The 26,353-nt window shown below is 42.2% G+C and overlaps 1 protein-coding gene across 3 annotated transcripts in view; it reads right to left on the bottom strand.

Moving 5' to 3' along the window:
- Window positions 1-1,760: 1,760 nt before the first annotated feature.
- Window positions 1,761-26,353, bottom strand: part of LOC139264713 (5'-AMP-activated protein kinase subunit gamma-2-like) — a 574,817-nt gene continuing 550,224 nt past the window's right edge. For 2 of the 3 annotated variants that reach the window (XM_070881657.1, XM_070881659.1), the window contains 5 exons: window positions 22,942-23,107; window positions 18,811-18,848; window positions 13,100-13,246; window positions 7,996-8,089; window positions 1,761-3,462 (listed from right to left, as the gene is read on the bottom strand). In XM_070881657.1, the coding sequence (XP_070737758.1) occupies window positions 3,431-3,462; window positions 7,996-8,089; window positions 13,100-13,246; window positions 18,811-18,848; window positions 22,942-23,107 (477 nt within the window). In that variant the 3' untranslated portion in view covers window positions 1,761-3,430. Of the gene's footprint in view, window positions 3,463-7,929; window positions 8,090-13,099; window positions 13,247-18,810; window positions 18,849-22,941; window positions 23,108-26,353 lie in introns of all 3 variants that reach the window. The other variant, XM_070881658.1, reaches the window with a different exon arrangement.

Here is a 26,353-nt window from a genome sequence, read left to right as displayed (position 1 = left end):
TGAGAAGATGGTGGTGAGCCGCCTTCTTGAATAGTAGAGGGCAGTTAAGAGTCGTGTGTTTCCTTTCCCTAAAAGACATTAGTGAACTAGATGGGTTTTTAAGACAGACAGAAAATGCTGGAAATCTCAGCAGGTCAGGCAGCATCTGTGGAGAGGAAGCAAGAGTTAACGTTTTGGGTCGATGACCCTTCTGGTAGTTTCATGGTCACCATTACTGGTACTAGCTTTTTATTCCAGATTTTTAGAATTTAATTAACTGAATTTAAATCCCCCCAGCTGCCATTCGAACTCACGTCTCCGGATCATTAGTCCAGGCTTCTGGATTACTAGTCCAGTAACAGAACCATTAAGCTACCATACCCCATACCATCTTAAAAGGAGGTTGGAGAGGTTAAGGGAAGGAATTCCAGAGCATTTAGGGCCCGGGCAGCTGAAGGCACGGTCACCAATGGTTGAGCGATTATAATCAGGGCTGCTTACAAGGCCAGAATTAAAGGAGCACAGATATCGCTTTGGGCGGGGGGCAGAATGTTGGGGCTGGAGATTACAGAAATAGGAGGGATTTGAAAACTAGGATGAGAATTTTTACTCCCTCCAAGGCCAATGTATCTGTCTTGTGGTTCGCTGCCCAAAACTGAATGCAGTACACTAGATGGGGTCTGACCAAGGCCCTGTACAACTGAAGCTTCACTTTTGAATTCCAGCCCCTTTGAGAAAAAGGCCAACATCCATTAGCTTTTTTTAAATGCAGTTTATACCTATGCACTAGCTTTTAGTAATGTGTGTACATAGATACCTAAATCCCTTTGCTCCTCCACAGCCCCTACTCACCATTTAGAAAATATTCAGATTTGTCTTTCTCTGATCCAAATTGGATGACCTCCATGAGCTTATCAGCCACAGTTTTACCCCCTCGCTTAGTCTGGGGAGCACCATTTGTTACATTCCACCTCAAGGTTAAAGACTATTGAATCTGCTCTCATGTCTCTTTTAATTGTTTTAGGGCTCTTCACCATATAAATGATCTGGATAATGCAGACCTAAAGCACACTCTTACTGTATCCATGTTTAATTTCTCTTGCAGTTCGTCAACAGAAGAATATTCAACTGACCAGTAGAGAGGGAATTTTCCTTCCCTTTCCTTATTGAATCAACTTGGCCTCTCTGACCATCAAAAGTAACAATGGTGCCAGAATCTGTTTAACTACAGAGGATTGGGAAGAGGAGAGCTATCTATTTGCACTGTTCATGTGGCACCAAACCCAAGTGACAATATCCCAGTTTTTGTTTTCTCTCCATTTGGATAACTGTACTAATTTGTACTTGGGAGTGAAACATTCAAAGAATTTAAAATATATATTTGTTCTTGGGCTGTGGGCGATGTTGTCAAGCCCATATTTATTGACCATCCCTGGTGATCCAGAAAAGGTGATGTTAGACCTCCTCCTTGAACTGCTGCAGTCTTTGTGCTGATGATCCTGTCACAATGTTGGGTATGTAATTCCAGGATTCTGACCTAGCGATGATAAAGGAATAATGATGCATGTCCAAGTCACGTGGAGAGAAGCTTGGTGTTCCCACAACATTGCTACTTTTGTTCTTCTTGGTGGTAGAGGTCACATGGTAGGAAAGAGCTGTTGAAGTAACCTTAGGCAAGTTGCTGCAGTGCATCCTGTACATTCTACATACTGCAGCCACCGTGCACCAGTGATGGATAACTGAGTTCAGTGGCAATGGGCACCTTAAAAAATAAACTGCCATTTATTTGCACCTGGCAATAAATCTTGTTTATTCAACATTAAAGATGTACAATACTGTATACATATGATAATGCACTGAAGAAATGCAGGACAGCATCCAAAGTATGATACAAGATGTGTTTTAATATGCTACATTTAGAATCAGTTCACATCACTTTTAGATTGAATCATTTTAATGGCACTTAAATTGCAACATTGTGATGTAAACTTCATCAACCCAGATCAAAAGGCTGGGAACTTAAAACTAGGACTGGTATGAGCAAACTTCTAAAGACCCTCTGTTCAAGCATTTGTAGATGAAAGTTGCTTATGGGAGGACAATTTTATGCTTCCCAGGTTTCGGCAAGGAATTCAGAGATACTGCACATTCCTGTTGTACACACGCCCATTCATTCACTTTTTATTACACAATCCTTACTATAGCGGAAGTACAGAATTCACCCACATTACTGAATCACCATCAATGATTATTTTTTTTTCTAAGTATTTTTTGGGGGAGGGGGAGGGACAAGAGAATGCAAGATTCAAAGTCAACCGAATAATTACATTCAACAGCCATGGGCCTTTACAGATCCACAGCTTGGCCTCCCTCATCAATATCAGGTTTGCAGGTGGCATCTTCCATTACAAATATGTTGTTATATTGTGATAACTTGACCTGCACAAGAATCTGAAGTTGTGTGTGCATTTTACCCACCTACAGGAGTTACTTCAAATCTTTAGGGCTGGAGGCTAATGCAAATTTCAACTTGTGTCATATGTGTGTGAATTCACTACACAACCAATGAATGTGCATGTTTTAAAGTGCATTATTACTTTAACAAGGTTTTGCAACAAAACCAAGTGTTTCTTTTAGGCCCCAACAAATCCTCACCACTGCAAGTATCATTTATTTCCTTTTCCCCCACTCCATTCAAACAAAAACATCCACAATATATTTATAGTGTCATTTTCATGCCTTTGTGCATTTACATGGACAAAACCTTTCCCCCATCCTTTGCAGCCATATGAAAACAATATAATTTACAAAAAATTAAATGTGCAATCGTACAAACATAATTTTACATTTTCATACACTGAAAAATATACCTTTTTCTGGCACTTTTTCCCTCAATAACGTCCTATTTACAGTACAGTACAGTTAACAGTTTTCTCACTGCACACTCCTATTGAATTGGAGGATTATGATGTATATATGGGCAGCTAACTGCCATAGCAGATCCAAACTGAGTTTGAAGTTTGAGATTTTTCATGACGATTCACACAGTAGTGTTTGTTAGTTTCCACCCCAAGTCATGAAAAAGTTATCAACAAACTGTGGAAATAAATAGCCATTTGAATCATTCTGGCTTTAACGCATCGTTTAAAAATATCTTTTACGTACAGTTGCTAATAGTTTTTGCAAAATAAATTCTTTCAAAGTCTTAATTACAACATTACAGCTGTATCTGTATAGCTATTTAGTGAGCAAGATCACCGATTTGGTTTCAGATATTGTCACAAATACTTTTCAGATCCAGCTACAGTGTTTGATTAAACAGTTTCACTTTCTTGATTTCACAATCTTGTGCCTTCTCTTCTCTGTTGTAGTCAGTGTTCATCTGGCCCTGAACAGAATAAGAAGCTTCAAAGAGTTCTTGTCAAGCACTTTCACTGCCCATTGTGATCAGTCATTCTGAAATGCTTTCCTTTCTTATAGAACCTGTAAAATATAAAATGCAAGTTACCATATGCTTTTCTGAAAGAGAAAAAAAACCTACCTTGCTAAAAAATTAATTCTTTGCATCGTTAAAGTCCTGAAACATAATACACATTACTTAAGCAACATAAAAGCCACTCGAAGGGGTCAAGTTTCGGCCGCCCGCTAGAACGGCGCACATCGGAGAGGTCCACCTAATTTATAGAACAAAAATTGCGGCGAGTACTTACCTTGTGATTCTCAGATAGCTGTAGGCCCAATTCCACCTCGGCGCTACGCAGCATGGGCTGCTGGGGGCAGAGCTACAGCCCGGCACCGAAAACAGTGCTGGCAGCTGCACGCATGCGCAGTAGCTGCCGGCGTCCTGTCTCTGGGGTGACGACCCTATCCCAGGCCAAAGGGACATCGCCCCTATCCCCGGTCGAGTGGCCTGCGCATCTTATCTCGGCAGTGGGGCCCGCCCGCCCAGCCTCTCGCTGGGGCGGGCCCCGCCTGAAGAGACGTCGGCAGCCCGACATCGGCTGCATGCAGGCCCCGCCCAAAGTCCTCAGCGGGGCCCGGCTTCCTCGACGTCAACAGGGCCCGCCCACCCACATCTCGCTGTGGCGGGCCCCGCCCGAAGAGTTGGCGGCGGTGGCAACAGCCTGGCATCGGCTGTGTGCGGGCCCCGCCCGAAGTCCTTGGCAGGGCCCGGCTTCTTCATCGTCGACGTGGCCCGCCCACCCACCCACCCACATCTCGCTGGGGCGGGCCCCGCCTGAAGAGTCGGCGGCGTCGGCAGCCCAGCATTGTGCGGGGCTTCTTAGTCATCTTCTCTCTTCCCCCTCTCCCAATCTTCCTCTCTTCCCCCCCCCCAATCTTCCTCTCTTTCCCCCCCCCCCAATCTTCCTCTCTTCCCCCCCCCCCAATCTTCCTCTCTTCCCCCCCCCCAATCTTCCTCTCTTTTCCCCCCCTTCTTCTCTTCCACTCCCCATCTTCTTCTCTTTCTCCCCCCCCCCCTCCAATCATCATCTTCTCCCTGGTGCTGCAAGTAGAAATAATTTTTAATTTTTACATTTTTTTAAAATTTATTTGGATTGATTTATTGGTTTATTTATTGATTTATTTATCATTTATTATTGATGATGGTTCTTTATTTGTAAAAGTGAAGTGTTTAATGTTTGTAAACCCACCCCTCGTTGCCTACGCCTGATTTGTAACCAACGCCTGATTTTCTAAGTTAGGCAAGGTTTTTCTGAGCATACAAAAATCTACACTTACTCCATTCTAAGTTAGTTTGGAGTAAGTTTTCGCTGCCTAAACTTGCAAAACAGGCGTAAGTGGCCGGACACGCCCCCGTTTGAAAATAAAATCTGTTCTAAATTGAAACTGTTCTAACTCACTAGAACTAGAGCAAACTAAAGGCCGAGAATTGCAATTTCTAAGATACTCCATTCTAAACTATTTGCTCCAAAAAAATAGGAGTAACTCGGGCCGAAACTTGACCCTGAAGAGTGGGGAGCCAGTTCGTAATCAGAACTGTGAAACTACATCCGTTTCTGCACTTCCCTGGTCAATATTTATCCCTCAATCAACATCACTAAAACTGTTTTTGAACAGGAAAGAATTGCAGGAAAATGAAATGTTATTATTCTAAAATCTTACACAGCAATGGTTTTATTTAACAGAATTTAATATATTAAAGCTATAGGGCTTGAAATTCATCAGCCTTCCTCCAGGTTTTTCGGCGGGATTTCGCCGTTTTGGGCAGCGGGAAATTTATTGCAGTCTTCCGTCGGCGGTTTTGAAATACCACTGGTGAGCGGACCGCTGTCGTGCAAGAATGGAAATACCGTGTTCGCCCGTGTTTGGTCACAGCGCTGACCTGTAGACAGGGTCAAAAAAACTGCCGAGGAAAACATGTCGGTGCAGCCCTTAGGACAACGATAGGTATGAAAATCTGCAACAAAAAAAAGTCCCAATCCTTTTTATTATGTCAATTAACTCGGAATTAACTATTTTCTCTTGGGGTCGATTCCTCATTGCACTACTGTGTGGGGGAAAAGAATGTTTTTTTCTCTAATGTCGAACTTTGCTTTGGGCTTGTGTCCTTTATGCCAATGAGCCTTGTCCAATTCTAAGTTAAGATATTAAATGCACAATCTTTTCCAAGTGGCATTTATTAAAACCCATTTTACCACACAAATATTGATATGGATAAGAATGTCAGCTGACACTTTCTAACCATATGGGCCTCAGGCTCTAGTGTTCAAACACTCTAATTAACAATAATCTGTGTTTAACACTCCACCCAGATACAGACTGCTGTACTAAAACAAGACTTACAACAAATGGCTTCAGGCATAATTATGAGTAAAGATGTTCGAGAACAAAAATTTCACAATAATAAGGGAAGGGGGCAGTCCTACTCACTGTTATCAGCAATGTGCTAAAGAGCAAATTTCACAACTTGGTTCAATTATCTTTCACTGATTTTCTTTAGAATAAAACTAAAATCATTAAGGGATTCACTGAAGAGGAGGCATGAAGACAATCTAAATACAAACATGGCATACAATACACAAATAGCTTTTACTGGCCATGCTTTCCCTCAGCATTTATACACAATAATATATCTGAATCACGACTCCACTCAGACACATGCAATTCATTTGTGTTTCCATATTAATTCCATGCAAGCAGTTGTCTCACACCACGGTTTGTGCCAGTGAAATGTGTTTCCGAGACAGAGAGTACTTTCCCACTTCTAAGAAACCTTAATGGTCACAAAAGGGGCATAGTTATGTTAACCCATATGGTGTACATATTTAAAAATGATGTCGACTTGTGTGTCCAAATCACCGTCTCTCTGCATTTCTGGCATTGTTACTGGACATCTACACAAAAGTCTAAATTTCTTCCAGATTAATGGTGACAAGTAATCCTTTAGATCAAGCAAACAACAACATGCCTCTAGCCAGAACTCCATCTCCCTCACAGCTGCCACTTCAGGCTTATGCCCCAGGGAGGGAATCTTGTTGGATCCTGAGCTCACTTTATGCCACACATCCAACCGGTTACTTTCATCATCGCAACTTAACTCTCCTTCCCCCACCCCGATCATCAAAACCCTCATCCATACTTGTAATACCTTGTAGCTGTACTTCTCCAATGTTCTCAGACAGTCTTCTTGCTTCTGCTATTCATAAACTTTTGGAGGCTCCGACCTGCGAGGGAACATCAGCGGCAGGTCAGGGCCATAAAAGGAGCGGTGAGCGGCGGCCATGGGCAGCGTTGCAGCGTACCACTTCAAGGTACAGCGCGAGCTGGTGCAGGAGGGTGACGGCTGTGAAGAGTGACGTCATCAAGATCCAGGTCGGTGATTGGAGCTTGGGCAGATACAGCAGAGCGGCGAGAGACTGTGGAGGGATGTGATCGGGGCCCAGGAGAGGCGTGAGTTAGGGGCCCAGGGGCTGCACGGGCCAGCCCACACTGTGATTCGTGTGCACACTAGGTCCGTGCAGCAGAGCTGGTCTCCAGTTGTCTTGGGTAATCCTTGCCACTGGACCAAGACCTAGCTCTGTGGTGGCTGGTGTGCAACGGCCACCCCACGTTAAAAAAATGCATGCTCAGGCATCTTTCACCCTTCAGGATGTAGTTCGGGTTCTTCATTGAAACACCTGTGAACTCATCCTTTTTTTTGATGTGGAAGCAAGTCATCCTCGTTTCGAGGGATCGCCTATGATGATGATTCATAAATTACAGGTTATCCAAAATGCTGTGGCCTGTGTCATCACCCGTACTAATAGCCATACCTGTCCTCATCAAGCTCCATCAACTTCCTGTGTCGTAAAGAACCTTCAAATTCCCCCATGGTCTTGTCCTTTCCTACCTCCACGTCCCTGCAAGTACCCTGGTTTTCCAACAATGATCTACTTCTCATTCACTGCTCCTTGTCCCCATCCTCCAGAGCTTCCTCTTTCAGCATTTCTGCCTCATCACCTCCTCCCTTCAAAAAAGCTTGTTGACATGCGCCTGCTCCCTTCTGATCCTCTTCCTCTGGCGTTTGGTGTCTTAACTGCTCTGATTGTCCTGTTAAGTGCTTTAATGAGTGCTATATAAATGTTGTTGTTGAATTACTAACATGTTGATAATAAATTTGTCCAACATGGCAGAAATTCAGTTGTCTTGTGGTAGAAAAGACCATGGTACCCACTTGCAACTTCAGAACCCATGACTTGAGGTGTTACCCAGTCTCACTCGAAGTACACCAATCACCACTACAGAATGTACTTTCTCCAGTTATTCATTTACGCTGACCTCAACACTCTGCTGGCAAAAAAGAAATTGTACAGCCTCAAAAGCAGCGATATATTCATCCATACTGGCCATGCCAAAGGCTGTTTAGTCAAACAGATAGCAAAGGGGATTCCTCCAGCCAATGCTGATTCAGCAAGCTGAGTGGGTACAACATGCCATGGTGTACCCTACCTGAGTGCCTAGAGGAAGGGGTGAGAGGTCAGACTCCAGGAGATTAGGAATGTTGGGCATCTATACCTGCTGGGGTGAGAACCAGAGCCTGCAGAATGTCGGACAATGAGACGATTCCCACAATGCTTTCTTTCTCATCAACCACTACAAGCCGATGAACCTGAAAGGAGAAAAATTAAAGATGTTTGTAACAAATATATCAGATGGTGAAATCCACACAAAAATACTACAGTTGATGCTGCAGAACTCATCAGTTACCATAACAACAGAGCCTAAAATGGTTCTTCAGTAAAAGCTCATGTTCCAGTGAAAAATCAATTCAAAAGGTCTTAACCATATTTCATATTTTCAATAAAGTGGTTAACATATTTCTTATAAAGACATGACTGATCAAGGACAGAGAGCTATGGAAATTAATGAACTCTTTGTTTAGGGCTGAAGACATTTAAAAAGAAATAAACACAATATATTTTTTTAATTCTTTCACAGATGTGGGCGTCGCTGGCAAGCCCATCCCTATACAACTGAATGGCTTGCTAGGCCATTTCAGAAAGCAGTTAAGAGTCAACCACATTGCTGTGGGTCTGGAGTTACATAGGCCAGACCAGGTAAGGACAACAGATTTCCTTCCCTAAAGGACATTAGTGAACCAGGTGGGTTTTTACGACAATCCGGTAGCTACATGGTCACCATTACTGATGCTAGCTTTTTACTCTAGATTTATTTAATTAACTGAATTTAAATTCCTCAGTTGCCGTGATGGGATTTGAACTTGTGTCTCTGGATTAATATCCAACAACTCTAACAAATATCTGGACTATTAGGGCACATCTTACAGCTGTCAACAAGTAGTTTCTTGTATTATGCATGTAGCCCTTATTTGGTTATGAATTATGATGCAGATAATTCAATGCATCCTACAGTCATCTGGTTTAGACATAAAACAAGCCAGACATGTTCATGGCTGCCAGATTTAAGCACCACCCACTCTTGGACTCAAGAGTGCAGCCAAAGCAGTGAGTGAAAAAAAGATTCTTTAACAAGATTCTTTACCACTCAAGTGTAAAGTGCATTTGGAAAAATCTCGGTTTTAAAAAGTGTTAAGTGGCAAATTGCAAGATTTGTAACTACAGGTATCTTTGTCAGTGACTAAAAGCACAATCATAATCACATTTACCACAATCCGAGAGACAGAAAATACAGAAAGAACACATGTGCAGCCACCAAGAAGGAATACACTTTGAAAATGTTTTCTATGTACTACACCATATGGGTTACTGCGACTGGGACATACCTATATGTTCTATACGTTAGAGCACACTTGGAAGTACTGAACAGTTCTGGTCTCCATATTATAAAAAGGATAGAGGCACTGGAGAAGGTTTAAAAGGATTTGCTAGAATGATACTAGAACCGAGGTTATACCTATCAGGAAAGATTGAACGTGCTGTGGCTCTTTTCTCGACAAAAGAGAAGACTGAGGGGTGACCTGAAAGATGACGTTTCCACTTGCGAGGGAGACCAGAACTAAACATAGAAAATAGGTGCAGGAGTAGGCCATTCGGCCCTTTGAGCCTGCACCGCCATTAAATGAGTTCATGGCTGAACATGCAACTTCAGTACCCCATTCCTGCTTTCTCGCCATATCCCTTGATCCCCCTAGTAGTAAGGACTACATCTAACTCTTTTTTGAATATATTTAGTGAATTGGCCTCAACAACTTTTTGTGGTAGAGAATTCCACGGGTTCACCACTCTCTGGATGAAGAAGTTTCTCCTCATCTCGGTCCTAAATGGCTTACCCCTTATCCTTAGACTGTGACCCCTGATTCTAGACTTTCCCAACATTGGGAACATTCTTCCTGCATCTAACCTGTCTAAACCCGTCAGAATTTGAAACGTTTCTATGAGATCCCCTCTCATTCTTCTGAACTCCAGTGAATACAAGCCCAGTTGATCCAGTCTTTCTTGATATGTCAGTCCCGCATCCCGGGAATCAGTCTGGTGAACCTTCGCTGCACTCCCTCAATAGCAAGAATGTCCTTTCTCAAGTTAGGAGACCAAAACTGTACACAATACTCCAGGTATGGCCTCACCAAGGCCCTGTACAACTGTAACAACAGCTCCCTGCCCCTGTACTCAAATCCCCTCGCTATGAAGGCCAACATGCCATTTGCTTTCTTAACCGCCTGCTGTACCTGCATGCCAACCTTCAATGACTGATGTACCATGACACCCAGATCTCGTTGCACCTCCCCTTTTCCTAATCTGTCACCATTCAGATAATAGTTTGTCTCTCTGTTTTTACCACCAAAGTGGATAACCTCATATTTATCCACATTATACTTCATCTGCCATGCATTTGCCCACTCACTTAACCTATCCAAGTCACACTGCAGCCTCATAGCATCCTCCTCGCAGCTCACACTGCCACCCAACTTAGTGTCATCCGCAAATTTGGAGGTACTACATTTAATCCCCTCGTCTAAATCATTAATGTACAGTGTAAACAACTGGGGCCCCAGCACAGAACCTTGCGGTACCCCACTAGTCACTGCCTGCCATTCTGAAAAGTACCCATTTACTCCTACTCTTTGCTTCCTGTCTGACAACCAGTTCTCAATCCATGTCAGCACACGACCCTCGATCCCATGTGCTTTAACTTTGCACGTTAATCTCTTGTGTGGGACCTTGTCGAAAGCCTTCTGAAAGTCCAAATATACCACATCAACTGGTTCTCCCTGGTCCACTCTACTGGAAACATCCTCAAAAAATTCCAGATTTGTCAAGCATGATTTCCCTTTCACAGATCCATGCTGACTTGGACCTATCATGTCACCTCTTTCCAAATGCGCTGCTATGACATCCTTAATAATTGATTCCATCATTTTACCCACGACTGATGTCAGGCTGACCGGTCTATAATTCCCTGTTTTCTCTCTCCCTCCTTTTTTAAAAAGTGGGGTTACATTGGCTACCCTCCACTCGATAGGAACTGATTCAGAGTCTATGCAATGTTGGAAAATGACTGTCAATGCATCCACTATTTCCAAGGCCACCTCCTTAAGTACTCTGGGATGCAGTCCATCAGGCCCTGGGGATTTATCGGCCTTCAATCCCATCAATTTCCCGACTAATAAGGATTTCCCTCAGTTCCTCCTTCTTACGAAACCCTCTGACCCCTTTTATATCTGGAAGGTTGTTTGTGTCCTCCTTAGTGAATACAGAACCAAAGTACTTGTTCAATTGGTCTGCCATTTCTTTGTTCCCCAATATGACTTCCCCTGATTCTGACTGCAGGGGACCTACGTTTGTCTTTACTAACCTTTTTCTCTCTATATATGTAAATAAACTTTTGCAATCCGTCTTAATGTTCCCTGCAAGCTTCCTCTCGTACTCTATTTTCCCTGCCCTAATCAAACCCTTTGTCCTCCTCTGCTGAGTTCTAAATTTCTCCCAGTCCCCAGGTTCGCTTCTATTTCTGGCCAATTTGTATGCCACTTCCTTGGCTTTAATACGATCCCTGATTTCCCTTGATAGCCACGGTTGAGCCACCTTCCCTTTTTTTATTTTTACACCAGACAGGGATATACAATTGTTGTAGTTCGTCCATGCGGTCTCTAAATGTCTGCCATTGCCCATCCACAGTCAACCCTTTAAGTATCATTCGTCAATCTATCCTAGCCAATTCACGCCTCATACCTTCAAAGTTACCCTTCTTTAAGTTCTGGACCATGGTCCCTGAATTAACTGTTTCATTCTCCATCCTAATATAGAATTCCACCATATGATGGTCACTCTTACCCAAGGGGCCTCGCAAAACGAGATTGCTAATTAATCCTCTCTCATTACACAACACCCAGTCTAAGATGGCCTCCCCCCTAGTTGGTTCCTCGACATATTGGTCTAGAAAACCATCCCTTATGCACTCCAGGAAATCCTCCTCCACCGTATTGCTTCCAGTTTGGTTAGCCCAATCTATATGCATATTAAAGTCACCTATGATAACTGCTGCACCTTTATTGCATGCACCCCTAATTTCCTGTTTGATGCCCTCCCCAACATCACTACTACTGTTTGGAGGTCTGTACACAACTCCCACTAACATTTTTGCCCTTTGGTGTTCTGCAGCTCTACCCATATAGATTCCACATCATCCAAGCTAATGTCCTTCCTAACTATTGCATTAATCTCCTCTTTAACCAGCAATGCTACCCCACCTCCTTTTCCTTTTATTCTATCCTTCCTGAATGTTGAATACCCCTGGATGTTGAGTTCCCAGCCCTGATCATCCTGGAGCCACGTCTCTGTAATCCCAATCACATCATATCCGTTAACATCTATTTGCACAGTTAATTCATCCACCTTATTACGGATACTCCTTGCATTAAGACACAAAGCCTTCAGGCTTGTTTTTTTAACACCCTTTGTCCTTTTAGAATTATGTAGTGTGGCCATTTTTGTTTTTTGCCTTTGTTTACTCGACCTTCCAGTATTGCTTTTTACCTTTCTACCATCTGTTTCTGACTCCATATTACTTCGCCCTATCTCGCTGCATAGTTTCCCATCCCCCTGCCATATTAGTTTAAACACTCCCGAACTGCATTAGCAAATGTTACTCTTAGGACATCAGTTCCAGTCCTGCCCAAGTGCAGACCATCCCTTTTGTACAGGTCCCACTTCCCCCAGAACTGGTTCCAATGTCCCAGGAATTTGAATCCCTCCCTCTTGCACCACTGCTCAAGCCACGTATTTATTCTAACTATCCTGCTTCCTCTACTCTGATTAGCACGGGGCACTGGTAGCAATCCAGAGATTACTACCTTTGAGGTCCTACTTTTTAATTTAACTCCTTGCTCCCTAAATTCAGCTTGTAGGACCTATAACTAGGATCCATAAATATAAGATAGTCATTAATAAATCCAATAAGGAATTCGGGAGAAACCTCTTTACCCAGAGAGTGATTAGAATGCGGAACTTGCTACCACAAGGAGCAGCTGATGTGAATAGCATTGATGCATTTAAGAGGAAGCTAGATAAACACGAGGGAAGAAATAGAAGGATATGCTAATGGGAGTAGGTGAAGAAGAGTAGGAGGACAATGTTAGGCCGAATGGTCTGCTTCTGTGCTCTAAATACGATGCAATATTATGTATAAAACATGCCCTTACCTCGGCTTTGACTATTCTGTCCACTGTTGTCTCCAGTGCTTCCAGCCTGTGACACTTCACAACCCCTTCAAAATACTGCGAGCGGTGTCGCAATGCCTGGGTTACAGTGATATCCAGATTATTGTACGTCTTCTCAGCAGCAAGATTCTGAGCAGGGAGATAAAAATGCTTGAAATGCTTGGATTCTTATTTTGGCTTTAAGAAAAATAAAACTTGTGAAACTTCATTTGGCTTATATTTAGACCTTCTCATTCATGGGTTTTATTTTTCTTAATTTGGCCAAAAACACAAAAGAAGAAATCAGGTGACACCAGCTGAAAATAAATAAATGCTTAGCAGTTCGAAATAATATTCTTTATCAGCAAACTGTGTTTGTCAAAACCGTTTTGCAAGAAGAAATTACTTTGAAGAATTAACATCTAAAGCTGTCTCCACAAAATATAGTGCCAAAAGGAGTTAACGTGCATATGAAAGGAAATTCTCGACGAAAAAGACCCAAAGTCCATCTAGTTCGCCTTTCACCATCCTGGTCGTCGCACAATACAATAACAATGAAGTTCTTGACTAATCATGGCAATCAATCTCCATTAATTAGTCTACAATAGACCCAGTGTTCCAAAATCACCTTGTTCCTCCCAAGCATGCTACACTTACCACCTCATGACTCAAATTGCTCATATAGCATTACCCAAAATGTTAGCTGTATCCTGTCTTCCCATGGAACTTCATTCAGTTATCTATGTTATGGAAGGGATTGAACACATATGCTACATTGATATTGCCTGTCAGTATGGAAAGAAGATGGAAGTGCTTTCTGTGCCAATCTGAACCCCTCTTCAGATCTACTCCTAAAACTAGAAGACTTAATTGTGCATCTATATATGTTTACATTTTATTCTCATTAAATTTTCATTTGGACCATGAATTTCCAACATGGAAAACAACTGGATCATTGCAAGTCAGATGATACAGAAACAATATACAGAGTAAACTGCAAAAATTAGATGATGAGTGTTCCTTTAAGCTAACAAATTTGAATTGATATTAAATAAATACGTCAATTAAGAGGATGCGGCTATTCAAGCTCTGGTCATTTCAGTTGCTGGATGTTTGTCTACAGTCTGTTAATTGGAAGCTTTTCTTCTTGAATTTATTTTGTTACCAGTAGTTGAAATTAAGCAATTTAAATAGAACAGTATGAGTTTATTTTTGGAGCTTCATTTAAGAGTTACAGATAATTTGAATTACGCAGCTTTAAATTAAGGTGGCTAAATTGTACATTTTAAGTAACTGTCTTTTTTTCTTTACACATTTCCCTAAAATGTGACATAGAAATTTGCATTAAATGGTGTGACAAGACAGGAGATGCATGTATGGAGCAGGTAACACGGAGGGAGCGGGTAAATGGGGCAGGGGAAGCCACAGGGCCGCTTTAGCGATGGAAAAGACCAGAAGCTGACCACCGGGTGGATCTTGCCCCCACCGTTTTCTGTCGCGGTCGGTCGAGTGTTTTGTGAGTTTTATAAAACCTTGGGATGATAATTGTGGCGGAAGAGAAGTTCACCAGACTGATTCCAGGGATGGCTGGACTGTCATATGAGGAGAGACTGGATCAACTGGGCCTTTATTCACTGGAGTTTAGAAGGATGAGAGGGGATCTCATAGAAACATATAAGATTCTGACGGGACTGGACAGGATAGATGCGGGAAGAATGTTCCCGATGTTGGGGAAGTCCAGAACCAGGGGACATAGTCTTAGGATAAGGGGTAGGCCATTTAGGACTGAGATGAGGAGAAACTTCTTCACTCAGAGAGTTGTTAACCTGTGGAATTCCCTGCCGTAGAGAGTTGTTAATGCCAGTTCATTGGATATATTCAAGAGGGAGTTAGATATAGCCCTTACAGTTAAGGGAATCAAGAGGTATGGAGAGAAAGCAGGAAAGGGATACTGAAGGAATGATCAGCCATGATCTTATTGAATGGTGGTGCAAGCTCAAAGGGCCGAATGGCCTACTCCTGCACCTATTTTCTATGTTTCTATATTTTAAATATACAAAGTCAGAATGATCAAATGACTAAAATGTTTTCCTGTGTAAGATTTGGGCACGACTTCGTTTGATCATTATAAATGACTGATCACCATATTCAAGGCCGTCAGAATCGGTTCTATTTAATAATCCTCCAATCCAACAAAAGTATTCAATACCAGTATATTGCTGTTGGTGACTTTTAAAAAAGTTTGTTCGTGGGATGTGGGCATCACTGGCAAGGCCGGCATTTATTGCCCATCCCTAATTGCCCCTGAGAAGGTGATGGTGAGCCGCCTTGAACCGCAGAGGGCAGTTAAGAGTCAGCTGCACTGCTGTGGATCTGGAGTCACATAAAGGCCACACTAGGGGCCCAAGTTTCCACAAGAAAAAAAACGGGCGCCCAGCCTAAAACGGCGCCTAAAAAAAAAAATCGCGATTTTCGAGCGTTCTGCAGCTCCTTGTCTGCCTGGCGCGGCGTGCAGGGGGGCGGAGCCTACACTCGCGCCGATTTTGTAAGTGGGAGGGGGCGGGTACTATTTAAATTAGTTGTTTTCCCTGCTGGCAACGCTGCGCGTGCGCGTTGGAGCGTGCGTGCGCGCGTTGGAGCGTTCGCGCACACGCAGTGTGAAAAAACCATTGCCTGGCCCTCCCTCTCCCTCCTCCTCCCCCGTTCGCGGGAACATCGCTGAGCTGACTAAGGCTTCCACCTCAAGTGGAAAGCTGTTTGCTGCCTCGTTACTGCCTGCCCCTCCCTCCCCCCCCTGTTCGCGGGAACATCACTGAGCTGCCTGAAGCACTTTCACTCAGGTAGGAAGATGGTTTATTTAATCTTTTCTTTGCTTATAAATGTTTATTCAGGTTGGATTTATTTGTAGAAGTATAAATAAGGATTTATTGTCGAATTTAATGAGTTCCCTTCCCCCCGCCTCCCCCCCACCTCGTTCTGGACGCCTAATTTGTAACCTGCGCCTGATTTTTTAATGTGTAGAACAGGTTTTTTCAGTTCTACAAAAATCTTCACTGGCTCCATTCTACTTTAGTTTGGAGTACATTTTCACTGGAAACTTTCAAATCAGGCGCCAGTGGCCGGACACGCCCTCTTTTGAAGAAAAAATTCTGTTCTAAAGTAGAACCTGACTAGAACTGCAGAAAAAAAAATGTGGAGAATTGCGATTTCTAAAATAGTCCGTTCTCCACCAGTTGCTCTTAAAAATCAGGCGCGAATCATGTGGAAACTTGGGCCCTAGGTAAGGACGGCAGATTTCCTTTCCTAAAGGATATTAGTGAACCAGATGGGTTTTTGTGACAATCCATGGTCACCATTACTGATACTAGCTTTTTAATTCTAGATTTTTCAAATTTAATTAACTGAATTTAAATTCCCCAGCTGCCGTGGTGAGATGTGAACTCACATCTTCAGATCATTAGTCCAGGCTTCTGGATTACTAGTCCAGTAACAACCACTATGCTACCCGTATCTGTGCAACCCATTGCTGAACTTAACACCAGTGGTTACTGTACATCCAACAAGATGTGCTCTGGTCACCAGAATTTTGAGTCTGTCTGTTCTAGATGTTAAAAGTCCTGGTGAGTGCTGAAGGTCTACAGTAACCAGCTGGTGTTACATTCAGCAACACAGTATATATTGATAACATCATAAAGGTGTCATCATCATAGGCAGTCCCTCGAAACGAGGATGACTTGCTTCCACGCCAAAAAAGGATGAGTTCACAGGTGCTTCAATGAAGGATCTAATATTCCAGGTCCTGAACTACATCCTGAAGGGTGGAAGATGCCTGTGCGTGGATTTTTTTTTAACGTGTGGTGGCCGTTGCACACCAGCCACCACATGGGCTTCACAGAGCTAGGTCTTGGTCCAGTGGCAAGGATTAACCAAGAGGACTGGAGACCTGCTCTGCTGCACAGACCTAGTGCGCATACATATCGCAGTGTGGGCTGGCCCATGCTTCCCCGGGCCCCTGGCCCTGAACTCACACCTCTCCTGGGCCCCGATCAAGTCCCTCCACAGTCTCTCGCCGCTCCTGCTGTATCTGCCCACGCTCCAATCACCGACCTGGGCCTTGATGATGTCACTCTTCGCTGCCGTTGCCCTCCTGCACCAGCTCAGGCTGCTCCCTGAAGTGGCATGCCTCCACGCCAAAAATTCATCATTACCTCTTTACTCTATATCATTATTTATTAAACTCCAAATGTTACTGGCCTTTATGAAGTACACCTACTTGCACTCTCAGGGAATCATATATTTGAACCCTAGGAATCAGTTTATCCACAGCTTGTACCAGCTTCGAGGAATGATTAATTCAACAAATGAAGGAACTGAATGAATCAGTTGATATAATGAATCCTACTTTACATCAGTTTCTGCTCAGCTGTGTATGTTATTCTATTCCCTCCTACCTCTCGGCTCATAACTTTGTAACTACATGGTCTTCAAAAATTATTAGCACCAACTTGGAAAATGTCCAAGTTTAAACTAATTATTTCAAGCTATTTGATTATTATTAAAAAAAAACATTCTGGATGACGAGACACCAACTATTTGCACACCCTTTACGTGCTGCTTTATGTCAATCTTTACTGAAACTTTTCAAATTTCCTTCCCTAAAGCAGAATAAAGCATCTTCACACGCATATATATCTGGTTTCCTACTCAATTTCAATCAGTTATACATCTTGCTATACTTGTAATTAACTAAATTAGTAACTCATTAGCATCAATGCTGGTTACCATGACTAATTCTAATTTTTATTACATGGGACTGCAAGATTTTTTTCCTTTTAAAAAAAAATGTTTTGGGATCATAGAAACATAGAAAATAGGTGCAGGAGTAGGCCATTTGGCCCTTCAAGCCTGCACCACCATTCAATATGATCATGGCTGATCATGCAACTTCAGTATCCTATTCCTGCTTTCTCTCCATACCCTTTGATCCCTTTAGCCGTAAGGGCCACATCTAACTCCCTTTTGAATATATCTAACGAACTGGCCTCAACAACTTTCTGTGGTAGAGAATTCCACATGCCCACAACTCTCTGAGTGAAGAAGTTTCTCCTCATCTCGGTCCTAAATGGCTTACCCCTTATCCTTAGACTGTGACCCCTGGTTCTGGACTTCCCCAACTTCGGGAACATTCTTCCTGCATCTAACCTGTTCAATCCCGTCAGAATTTTATATGTTTCTACAAGATCCCCTCTCATTCTTCTATTTATATTTTTGTTGTGAAATTGTTTCACAATTCCATGAAAAAGGAAAATCAGTAGCTTTGCACATGACAGCACAGCTGCAATTGGGAACGTGCACTAGTAATTATATACACTACCCCACAAACTGGACCACAGCATTTTGGTTTTGCAATAAATTGCATAACTCCATTAATTGAGATCTTCCACATGTTACCACAGAGGCTATTTTCCTATTAAATGAGTCGCTCCCAAGTGATAAAGATCACAGGTACATAAAGACCTTTATACTATGTTTAAAGGTGCCAAGGACCACATATAATAGCTATCGCTTGACAATGTCGTGCGGGTCTGCATGATTAGCTAATTATATTCAGAATGATAATGTATTTTACAGCTGCTAGAAAAGGTACATATCAAGGAATTTAATCTACCAAACATTTCTATTGATAAGTGAAATCTGAAAGGAGTTGTACTTACTATAACATCAAATTTGGAATAAATATCTACAACTTTCCCTGTAAAAGAAACATAAATGAATTTAGATGATAGAGCTGAAGGTTACATTTTCTTGTGTAAAAGCCCAGAGTTAGCAACTCAGTTCCTCTCTCCCCGAATTGGTCAGTGAGCCTACACTCACAGTACTTTAAGATGCTTTTGTTGTACATCAAATAATCACAACTGTGTTACTGTTCACCTTAATAATGACGACAAGCAAACGCCAATGAACAAATACATAGCTAGCTTTGAAGGGCAATAAAACTTGAGGGTCAATTGTCTCCTTACACACCATTTTATTTCTGTTTCTGGCACTGATTGGTTTTTCATGGCTGCTTACAAGCCTTTTTTTTTTAAGTGCTGACTCTCCCATAGGTATTACCTTCCTGTAAGGGATCATCTAGCCTTCACTTCGCAACTCACACCAGTGTACTCAACTGAATAAATCAGCTAAATGTCTTACTGTGGCTACATAATTTTTGGTGCTGAGGCAGCAGGAAGTAAAGGGGAAAGAGCTACTGATCTATTTTTAAAGGACGTAACAGGATATGTACAAACAAATGACTGAAGTTGAGTTGATGTCAGGTTAATGAGATATATATATATATATATAAGAGCTAAAAGCATTACAAAGAGCAGATGTCACAAATAGTATTAAAGCAGTTATTTAAAAATCAATTTACATTTGAACATATAAAGCATAGGTCTCTGGCATTTTGATGAAGATCAACTGGTTTTAATTTTGCAGTGAACATCAATATAACTATTGAAATTTAGCCCACCACAACCCAGAATATCAATTTGAAATGTTTAAAAATATGAAGCTTTTCCCCGATTTACCTCCATGGATTCTTTTCTTCAAAATTTCCTCTAGGGCATAGTTTCTGATACTCTCTCCTTGAATTAATGAAGACTAATGTAGGTCCCTTGCAGTCAGAATCAGGTGAATTTGTAATGGGGAACAAGGAAATGGTAGACCAATTGAACAAATACTTTGGTTCTGTCTTCACTAAGGAAGGCACGGATAACCTCCCGAAAATACTAAGGGACCGAGGGTCTAGCGAGAAGGGGAAACTGAGGGAAATCCTTATTAGTCAGGAAATTGTGTTAGGGAAACTGATGGGACTGAAGGCCGATAAATCCCCAGGGCCTGATAGTCTGCATCCCAGAGTACTTAAGGAAGTGGCCCCAGAAATAGTAGATGGTGGTCATTTTCCAAAATTCCATGGACTCTGGATCAGTACCTATGGATTGGGTAGCTAATGTAACCCCACTTTTTAAAAAAAGAGGGAAAGAGAAAACAGGGAATTATAGACCGGTTAGCCTGACATCGGTGGTGGGGAAAATGCTGGAATCAATTATTAAAGATGAAATAGCAGCGAATTTGGAAAACAGTGACAGGATCGGTCCAAGTCAGCATGGATTTATGAAAGGGAAATCATGCTTGACAAATCTTGAGTTTTTTGAGGATAGTAGAGTGGATAAGGGAGAACCAGTGGATGTGGTGTATTTGGACTTTCAAAAGGCTTTTGACAAGGTCCCACACAAGAGATTAATGTGCAAAATTAAGGCACATGGTACTGGGGGTAATGCATTGATGTGGATAGAGAACTGATTGGCAGACAGGAAGCAAAGAGTGGGAATAAACGGGTCCTTTTCAGAATGGCAGGCAGTGACTAGTGGGGTGCCGCAAGGTTCAGTGCTGGGACCCCAGCTTTTTACAATATATATATATTAATGATTTAGATGAAGGAATTGAATGTAATATGTCCAAGTTTTCAGATAACACTAAGCTGGGTGGCAGTGTGAGCTGTGAGGAGGATGCTAAGAGGCTTCAGGGTGACTTGGACAGGTTAGGTGAATGGGCAAATATGTATGGCAGATGCAGTATAATGTGGATAAATGTGAGGTTATCCACTTTGGTAGCAAAAACAGGAAGGCAAATTATTATCTGAATGGTGACAGATTAGTAAAACGGGGGTGCAACGAGACGTGGGTGTCTTGATACATCAGTCACTGAAGGTAGTAAAGAAAGCAAATGGCATGCTGGCCTTCATAGCGAGAGGATTTGAGTATAGGAGCAGGGAGGTCTTGCTGCAGTTGTACAGGGCCTTGGTAAGACCTTGAGTATTGTGTGCCGTTTTGGTCTCCTAATATGAGGAAGGATGTGCTTGCTATTGGGGGAGTGCAGCGAAGGTTCACCAGACTAATTCCCGGGATGGCAGGACTGACATATGAAGAAAGACTGGATCGGCTAGGCTTATACTCACTGGAATTTAGAAGAATGAGGGGATCTCGTAGAAACATATAAAATTATGACGGGACTGGACAGGTTAGATGCAGGAAGAATGTTCCCGATGTTGGGGAAGTCCAGAACCAGGGGTCACAGTCTAAGGATAAGGGGTAAACCATATAGGAGCGAGATGGGGAAAAACTTTTCACCCAGAGAGTGGTGAACCTGTGAAATTCTCTACCACAGAAAGTTGTTGAGGCCAGTTCGTTGGATATATTCAAAAGGGAGTTAGATGTGGCCCTTACGGCTAAAGGGGATCAGAGGGTATGGAGAGAAGGCGGGAGTGGGGTACTGAAGTTGCATGATTAGCCATGATCATATTGAATGGCGGTGCAGGCTCGAAGGTCCGAATGGCCTGCTCCTGCACCTATTTTCTGTGTTTCTATGAATGTTTACCCCAGTATGTTTATTAAGAACATGAGTGATACCGGTAACACGTTAAGTTTCCCTGCTTTAAAGAAGAGGATATATTTGAAGTGGCGCAGTACTGGATTGACAAGACCTCCTAGTGTTCTATCCAAACATTGCAGGCCAACACCCATGCTGCCAACTTCAACTACAACAAGTATTGCCCCAAGTGCTTCTTGATAAAGGTGGTGTCGTGAAAGGAGAGTTTAATTTGACTGCAACAGCTTAGCAAGTAAATGCACCATTTGTTACTCAACTGAACAATACAGACCAAGGTCTCGAGTTCAATTCCTGGTCTGTACTTACATGATTAGGTAGGATTACATAGGATATACGGCACAGAAACAGGCCATTCGGCCCAACCAGTCCATGCCGCCGTTTATGCTCGACTCGAGCCTCCTCCCGCCTTTCCTCATCTAAATCTATCAGCATAACCCTCTATTCCCCTCTCCCTCATATGTTTGTCTAGCCTCCCCTTAAATGCATCTATACTATTCATTCCAACCTGTGGTAGTAAGATCCTCATTCTCACCACTCTTTGGGTAAATAAGTTTCTTCTGAATTCCCTATTGGATTTGTTGGTAACTATCTTATATTGATGGCCTCTAGTTATGCTCTTCCCACAAGTGAAAACATTCTCTCTGAATCCACTTATGATCTCAGACAAAGCTGTGCTGGGGTATTACAAAAGGCTTCAGTGTTTTCACAAGAAACAGCCAGGGTCCCTGCTCCAGACTACTATCCAGTGACCTGGCTGGAAACTACCTGCGTGAACAGTTGGCGAGGACGTGGCCAGCCCCAGTCGAGCAGCCTGCTCGCACAGACTGTCTCGACTCTCAAGAATAATTGTCACTTAACTGAAGTATTGGAGGGGCAGACGTACAGCGATCCAGTGAAGTTACAAAGAGTGATCAACTGTGAGGGTATCACAGCCGAGCCCGAACCTCCTCATTCAATAGTCACACACACTTCCCACTAAGGGTCACTTGGGTTAACCTTGAACAGCTGCAAGGGCAACTCTCCAAGTATGGTCAATGGGGGTGCTTCACTTATAAGGCACTCTAAACCATGGTTGATACAAATGATATGAATTAATATAGCACATAATGAGGTACTGCTCAAAGAACACCAGCCAAGACATTTATGTAATAACTTGAAAACACCACATAATACAAACCAAAACTATACAAAGTAGTAACAAAAACAGAACATGCTTGAAATACAGAGAGGATCGGTCAGCATCTGTAAAGAGAAAAAGGAATGTTAACTTTTTAGGTGTAACCATTCTCCAGAACCAAAGGAGTATGTATTGTGTGTCCAACACCAACATATACTGTTTTTGTTCATTGCGACATTTACCATTAACAATACTACAGGTCTGAATAAGCCATAAACACAAGAGTTGTACAAACCTGACTCATCCACAACCGGCAAGGCAGAAACCCTTCTTTCCACAAATATACTCAGGGCTTTTATAATAGGAGTGTTTGGATGGATAAAGGCAATATTAAGGTACGTTCCTATCCCAAGTTCCTCCAGTGTTTTCTTCATAAAGGCAGGCTTTGGCATCTCAGAGACCTATAGGACAACAAAGGGAAACTTATTTACCACCCCAAAATTCATAGTTGTCTCAAGGCACTTGCAGCATATAGTGTTCCCACAGCTGGACCAGATCAGATAGGGAGTCGTGTTGCTTGTAAAATAGATGACGGTAGGGTTTTCATATGAACTGTATTAACACCTTACTGTTCAGTCACATTCTCTATTTTAAGTCAGCTATTTAAATTGATGTTTCAATATAAAGAGGAGAAAAAGGCAGTTGTGAAACTTGTTTGGCTTTTGGATAATCGTCAATTTAATCTTGCTGCTGCGTTCTTACCTCAGAAAATTACACTTAGTTATAGCTGGAAGTTTAAAAAATGACGGATTACAATGGTTCACAAAGACTACAATGGCCCAGTACAAACGCCTTTTCAAGAAAAAGACTTGGATTTGTATAGCGCCTTTCATGATCATCGGATGTCTCAAAGCCAATGAAGTACTTTTGGAGTGTAGTCACTATTGTAATGTAGGAAGGGCAATTAGTGATAAAGACTCAGATTTATATAGTGCCTTTCACGACGACTGGACATCTCAAAGCGCTTTACAGCCAATGAAGGGCAAAAAAAACCCCCACAGATCTGATTACTGGTGGATTTTTGAAATCCTTGCCCATGTAAGTCAGCAAAAAGAAAAGATTCTGCAAAGTAATTGTAGATGGTAAAATAAAGATCTAAAAAGGAATCAGAAAGTAGATAACCATCGAGTGGAGTATGTTAATCCTCTTGACCTGCTACCAAACCTCTGGAGCGGTAAAGTCACATTTACAATTTTGGAGTACATGCACACTTTGCAAAGTTATGACTGTTATACAGAGTTCTGTTTCATTAAGAGTAGGTTCGACAATGAGGGAACTAGCACAATTGGAAGCGGTTCCACACCTAAGTAAATGCGGTATAAGCATCTGATCATTAAAAACAAAAAAGACAAAATAGTGTCCAGGCCCACAATTTGAAAAAAGTCCTTCCAATGAACAGACAGTTCCCAACATCTCGATCAAAAAGAGCTCAACGAATGACAGGGAATGACCCTTCAAATGTCCATTCTGGTGTTGCATCGGATTTGGTGAAAAGCTGAAAATTACTATCTTGCATGGAGAAGTATTGATTAAAAATTGATTACATTTGTTGCTACAATAAAATACAAATAGAAAAGATGTTTATCTGAAATTAATAACATATCAAGCTCCAAGCATCTTGAACTGGACCACATGAATTCTGCCAGAAAAAAATCAAGGGGCTTTCCTGGAGGTCACGCTGCCTTTCGTTGAAAATCAGACACAAGAACGCAGAGATACATAGATCTCAATTTTCCTCTCTTTTTAAAAAATAAAAGTTACCAGTTTTCAGGCAAACCTTGGGCTGCCAACATAGGAAAATTGGGCAGTAATGCCCAACACCAGATAAACCTCCGCAAAAAAAGCAAGTTCCTGCAGCCTCACTGGGGTAGACATTGCCCTTGCCCGCCCACGTGATTGTGGGTAGGCAGGGTGTCATGCAGGGTCATATTTCCCTTTTCTAAGGACCAATGGCAGAAAGGAATACCTGAGGGGAAAAGGCACTGTGTGTGACTGCTTGCTCCAGCATCGAAGGCCAGAAGGGACCTGGAGCCGTCACAAAGGAAGTCCTTAAATTCCATAACGTAAAAGTTTTTACAACTATATTTAAATTTTCACAAAAGTTTCCTTTATATTTTTAAAAATGCACTTTGTTAAAAATATATTTAAGGTTTTTTAAATAAGATTTAAAAGAAAAGGTTTGGGCATCAGGAACTAATGGAGTTTCCTTTAGGCCTATGCATGTTCTTCTGCTTTGAGGGCGAGGTTGGAAGTGGTGAGGAGGGCTCGTACAGGGCTGCTACATAAAAATAGGAACAGGAGTAGGCCATATGGCTCCTCGAGCCCGCTCCACCATTTAATATGATCATGGCTGATCCGATCATGGACTCAGGTCCACTTCCCTGCCCGCTCCCCATAACCCCTTATTTCCTTATCGGTTAAGAAACTTTCTATCTCTTGTCTTACATTTATTCAATGACCCAGCTTCCCCAGCTCTCTGAGGAAGCGAATTCCACAGATTTACAACTCTCCGAGAGAAGAAATTCCTCCTCACCTCAGTTTTAAATGGGCGGCCCCTTATTCTAAGATTATGCCATCTAGTTCTAGTCTCTCCTATCAATGGAAACATTCTCTCTGCATCCACCTTGTCAAGCTGCCTCATAATCTTATACATTTCGATAAGATCACTTCTCATTCTTCTGAATTCCAATGAGTAGATGCCCAGCCTACTCAACCTTTCCTCATAAGTCAATCCCCTCATCTCCAGAATCAACCTAGTGAACCTTCTGTGAACTGCCTCCAAAGCAAGTATATCCTTTGTAAATATGAAAACCAAAACTGTACGCAGTATTCTAAGTGTGGCCTCACCAATACCCTATATAACTGTAGCAAGACTTCCCTGCTTTTATACTTTTATTACTAACTTTTTGTGTTTCATGCACAAGGACCCCCAGGTCACTCGGTACTGCAGCACTTTGCAATTTTTATCCATTTAAATAATAACTTGCTCTTCGATTTTTTTTCTGCCAAAATACATAACCTCATACTTTCCAACATTATACTCCATCTGCTAAATTTTTGCCCACTCACTTAGCCCATCTATGTCCTTTTGAAGATTTTTCACACATTGCTTTTCCTCTCATCTTTGTACCGTCAGCAAACTTGGCTACGTTACACTCGGTCCCATCTTCCAAGTCATTAATATAGATTGTAAATAGTTGGGATTCCAGCACTGATTGCCAACCCGAGAATGAACCATTTAGCCTGACTCTCTGTTTTCTGTTAGTTAGCCTATCCATGCTAATATATTACCCCCAACCCCGTGAACTTTTATCTTGTGCAGTAACCTTTTATGTGTCACCTTGTCAAATGCCTTCTGGAAGTCCACATACATCACATCCACTGGTTCCCCTTTAACCACCCTGTTCGTTACATCCTCAAAGAATTCCTGCAAATTTGTCAAACATGACTTCCCTTTCATAAATCCATGTTGACTCTGCCTGACTGAAAGATGTTTTTCCAAATGTCCTGCTACTACTACTTTAATAATAAACTCCAACATTTTCCCAACCACAGATGTTAGGCTGCTGACTGAATAGGCACTGTAGGTGTTCCTTGGCCCCTACCTATTGGTACCCACGCCTAGCCATCTGTAGAGCCAGGTGGGC

This window comes from Pristiophorus japonicus, chromosome 5, assembly GCF_044704955.1.
Source record: "Pristiophorus japonicus isolate sPriJap1 chromosome 5, sPriJap1.hap1, whole genome shotgun sequence".
NCBI lineage: Eukaryota > Metazoa > Chordata > Chondrichthyes > Pristiophoridae > Pristiophorus > Pristiophorus japonicus.
The sequence above is the reverse complement of the archived record's forward strand: the minus strand, read 5'-3'. Positions and strand labels throughout refer to the sequence as shown.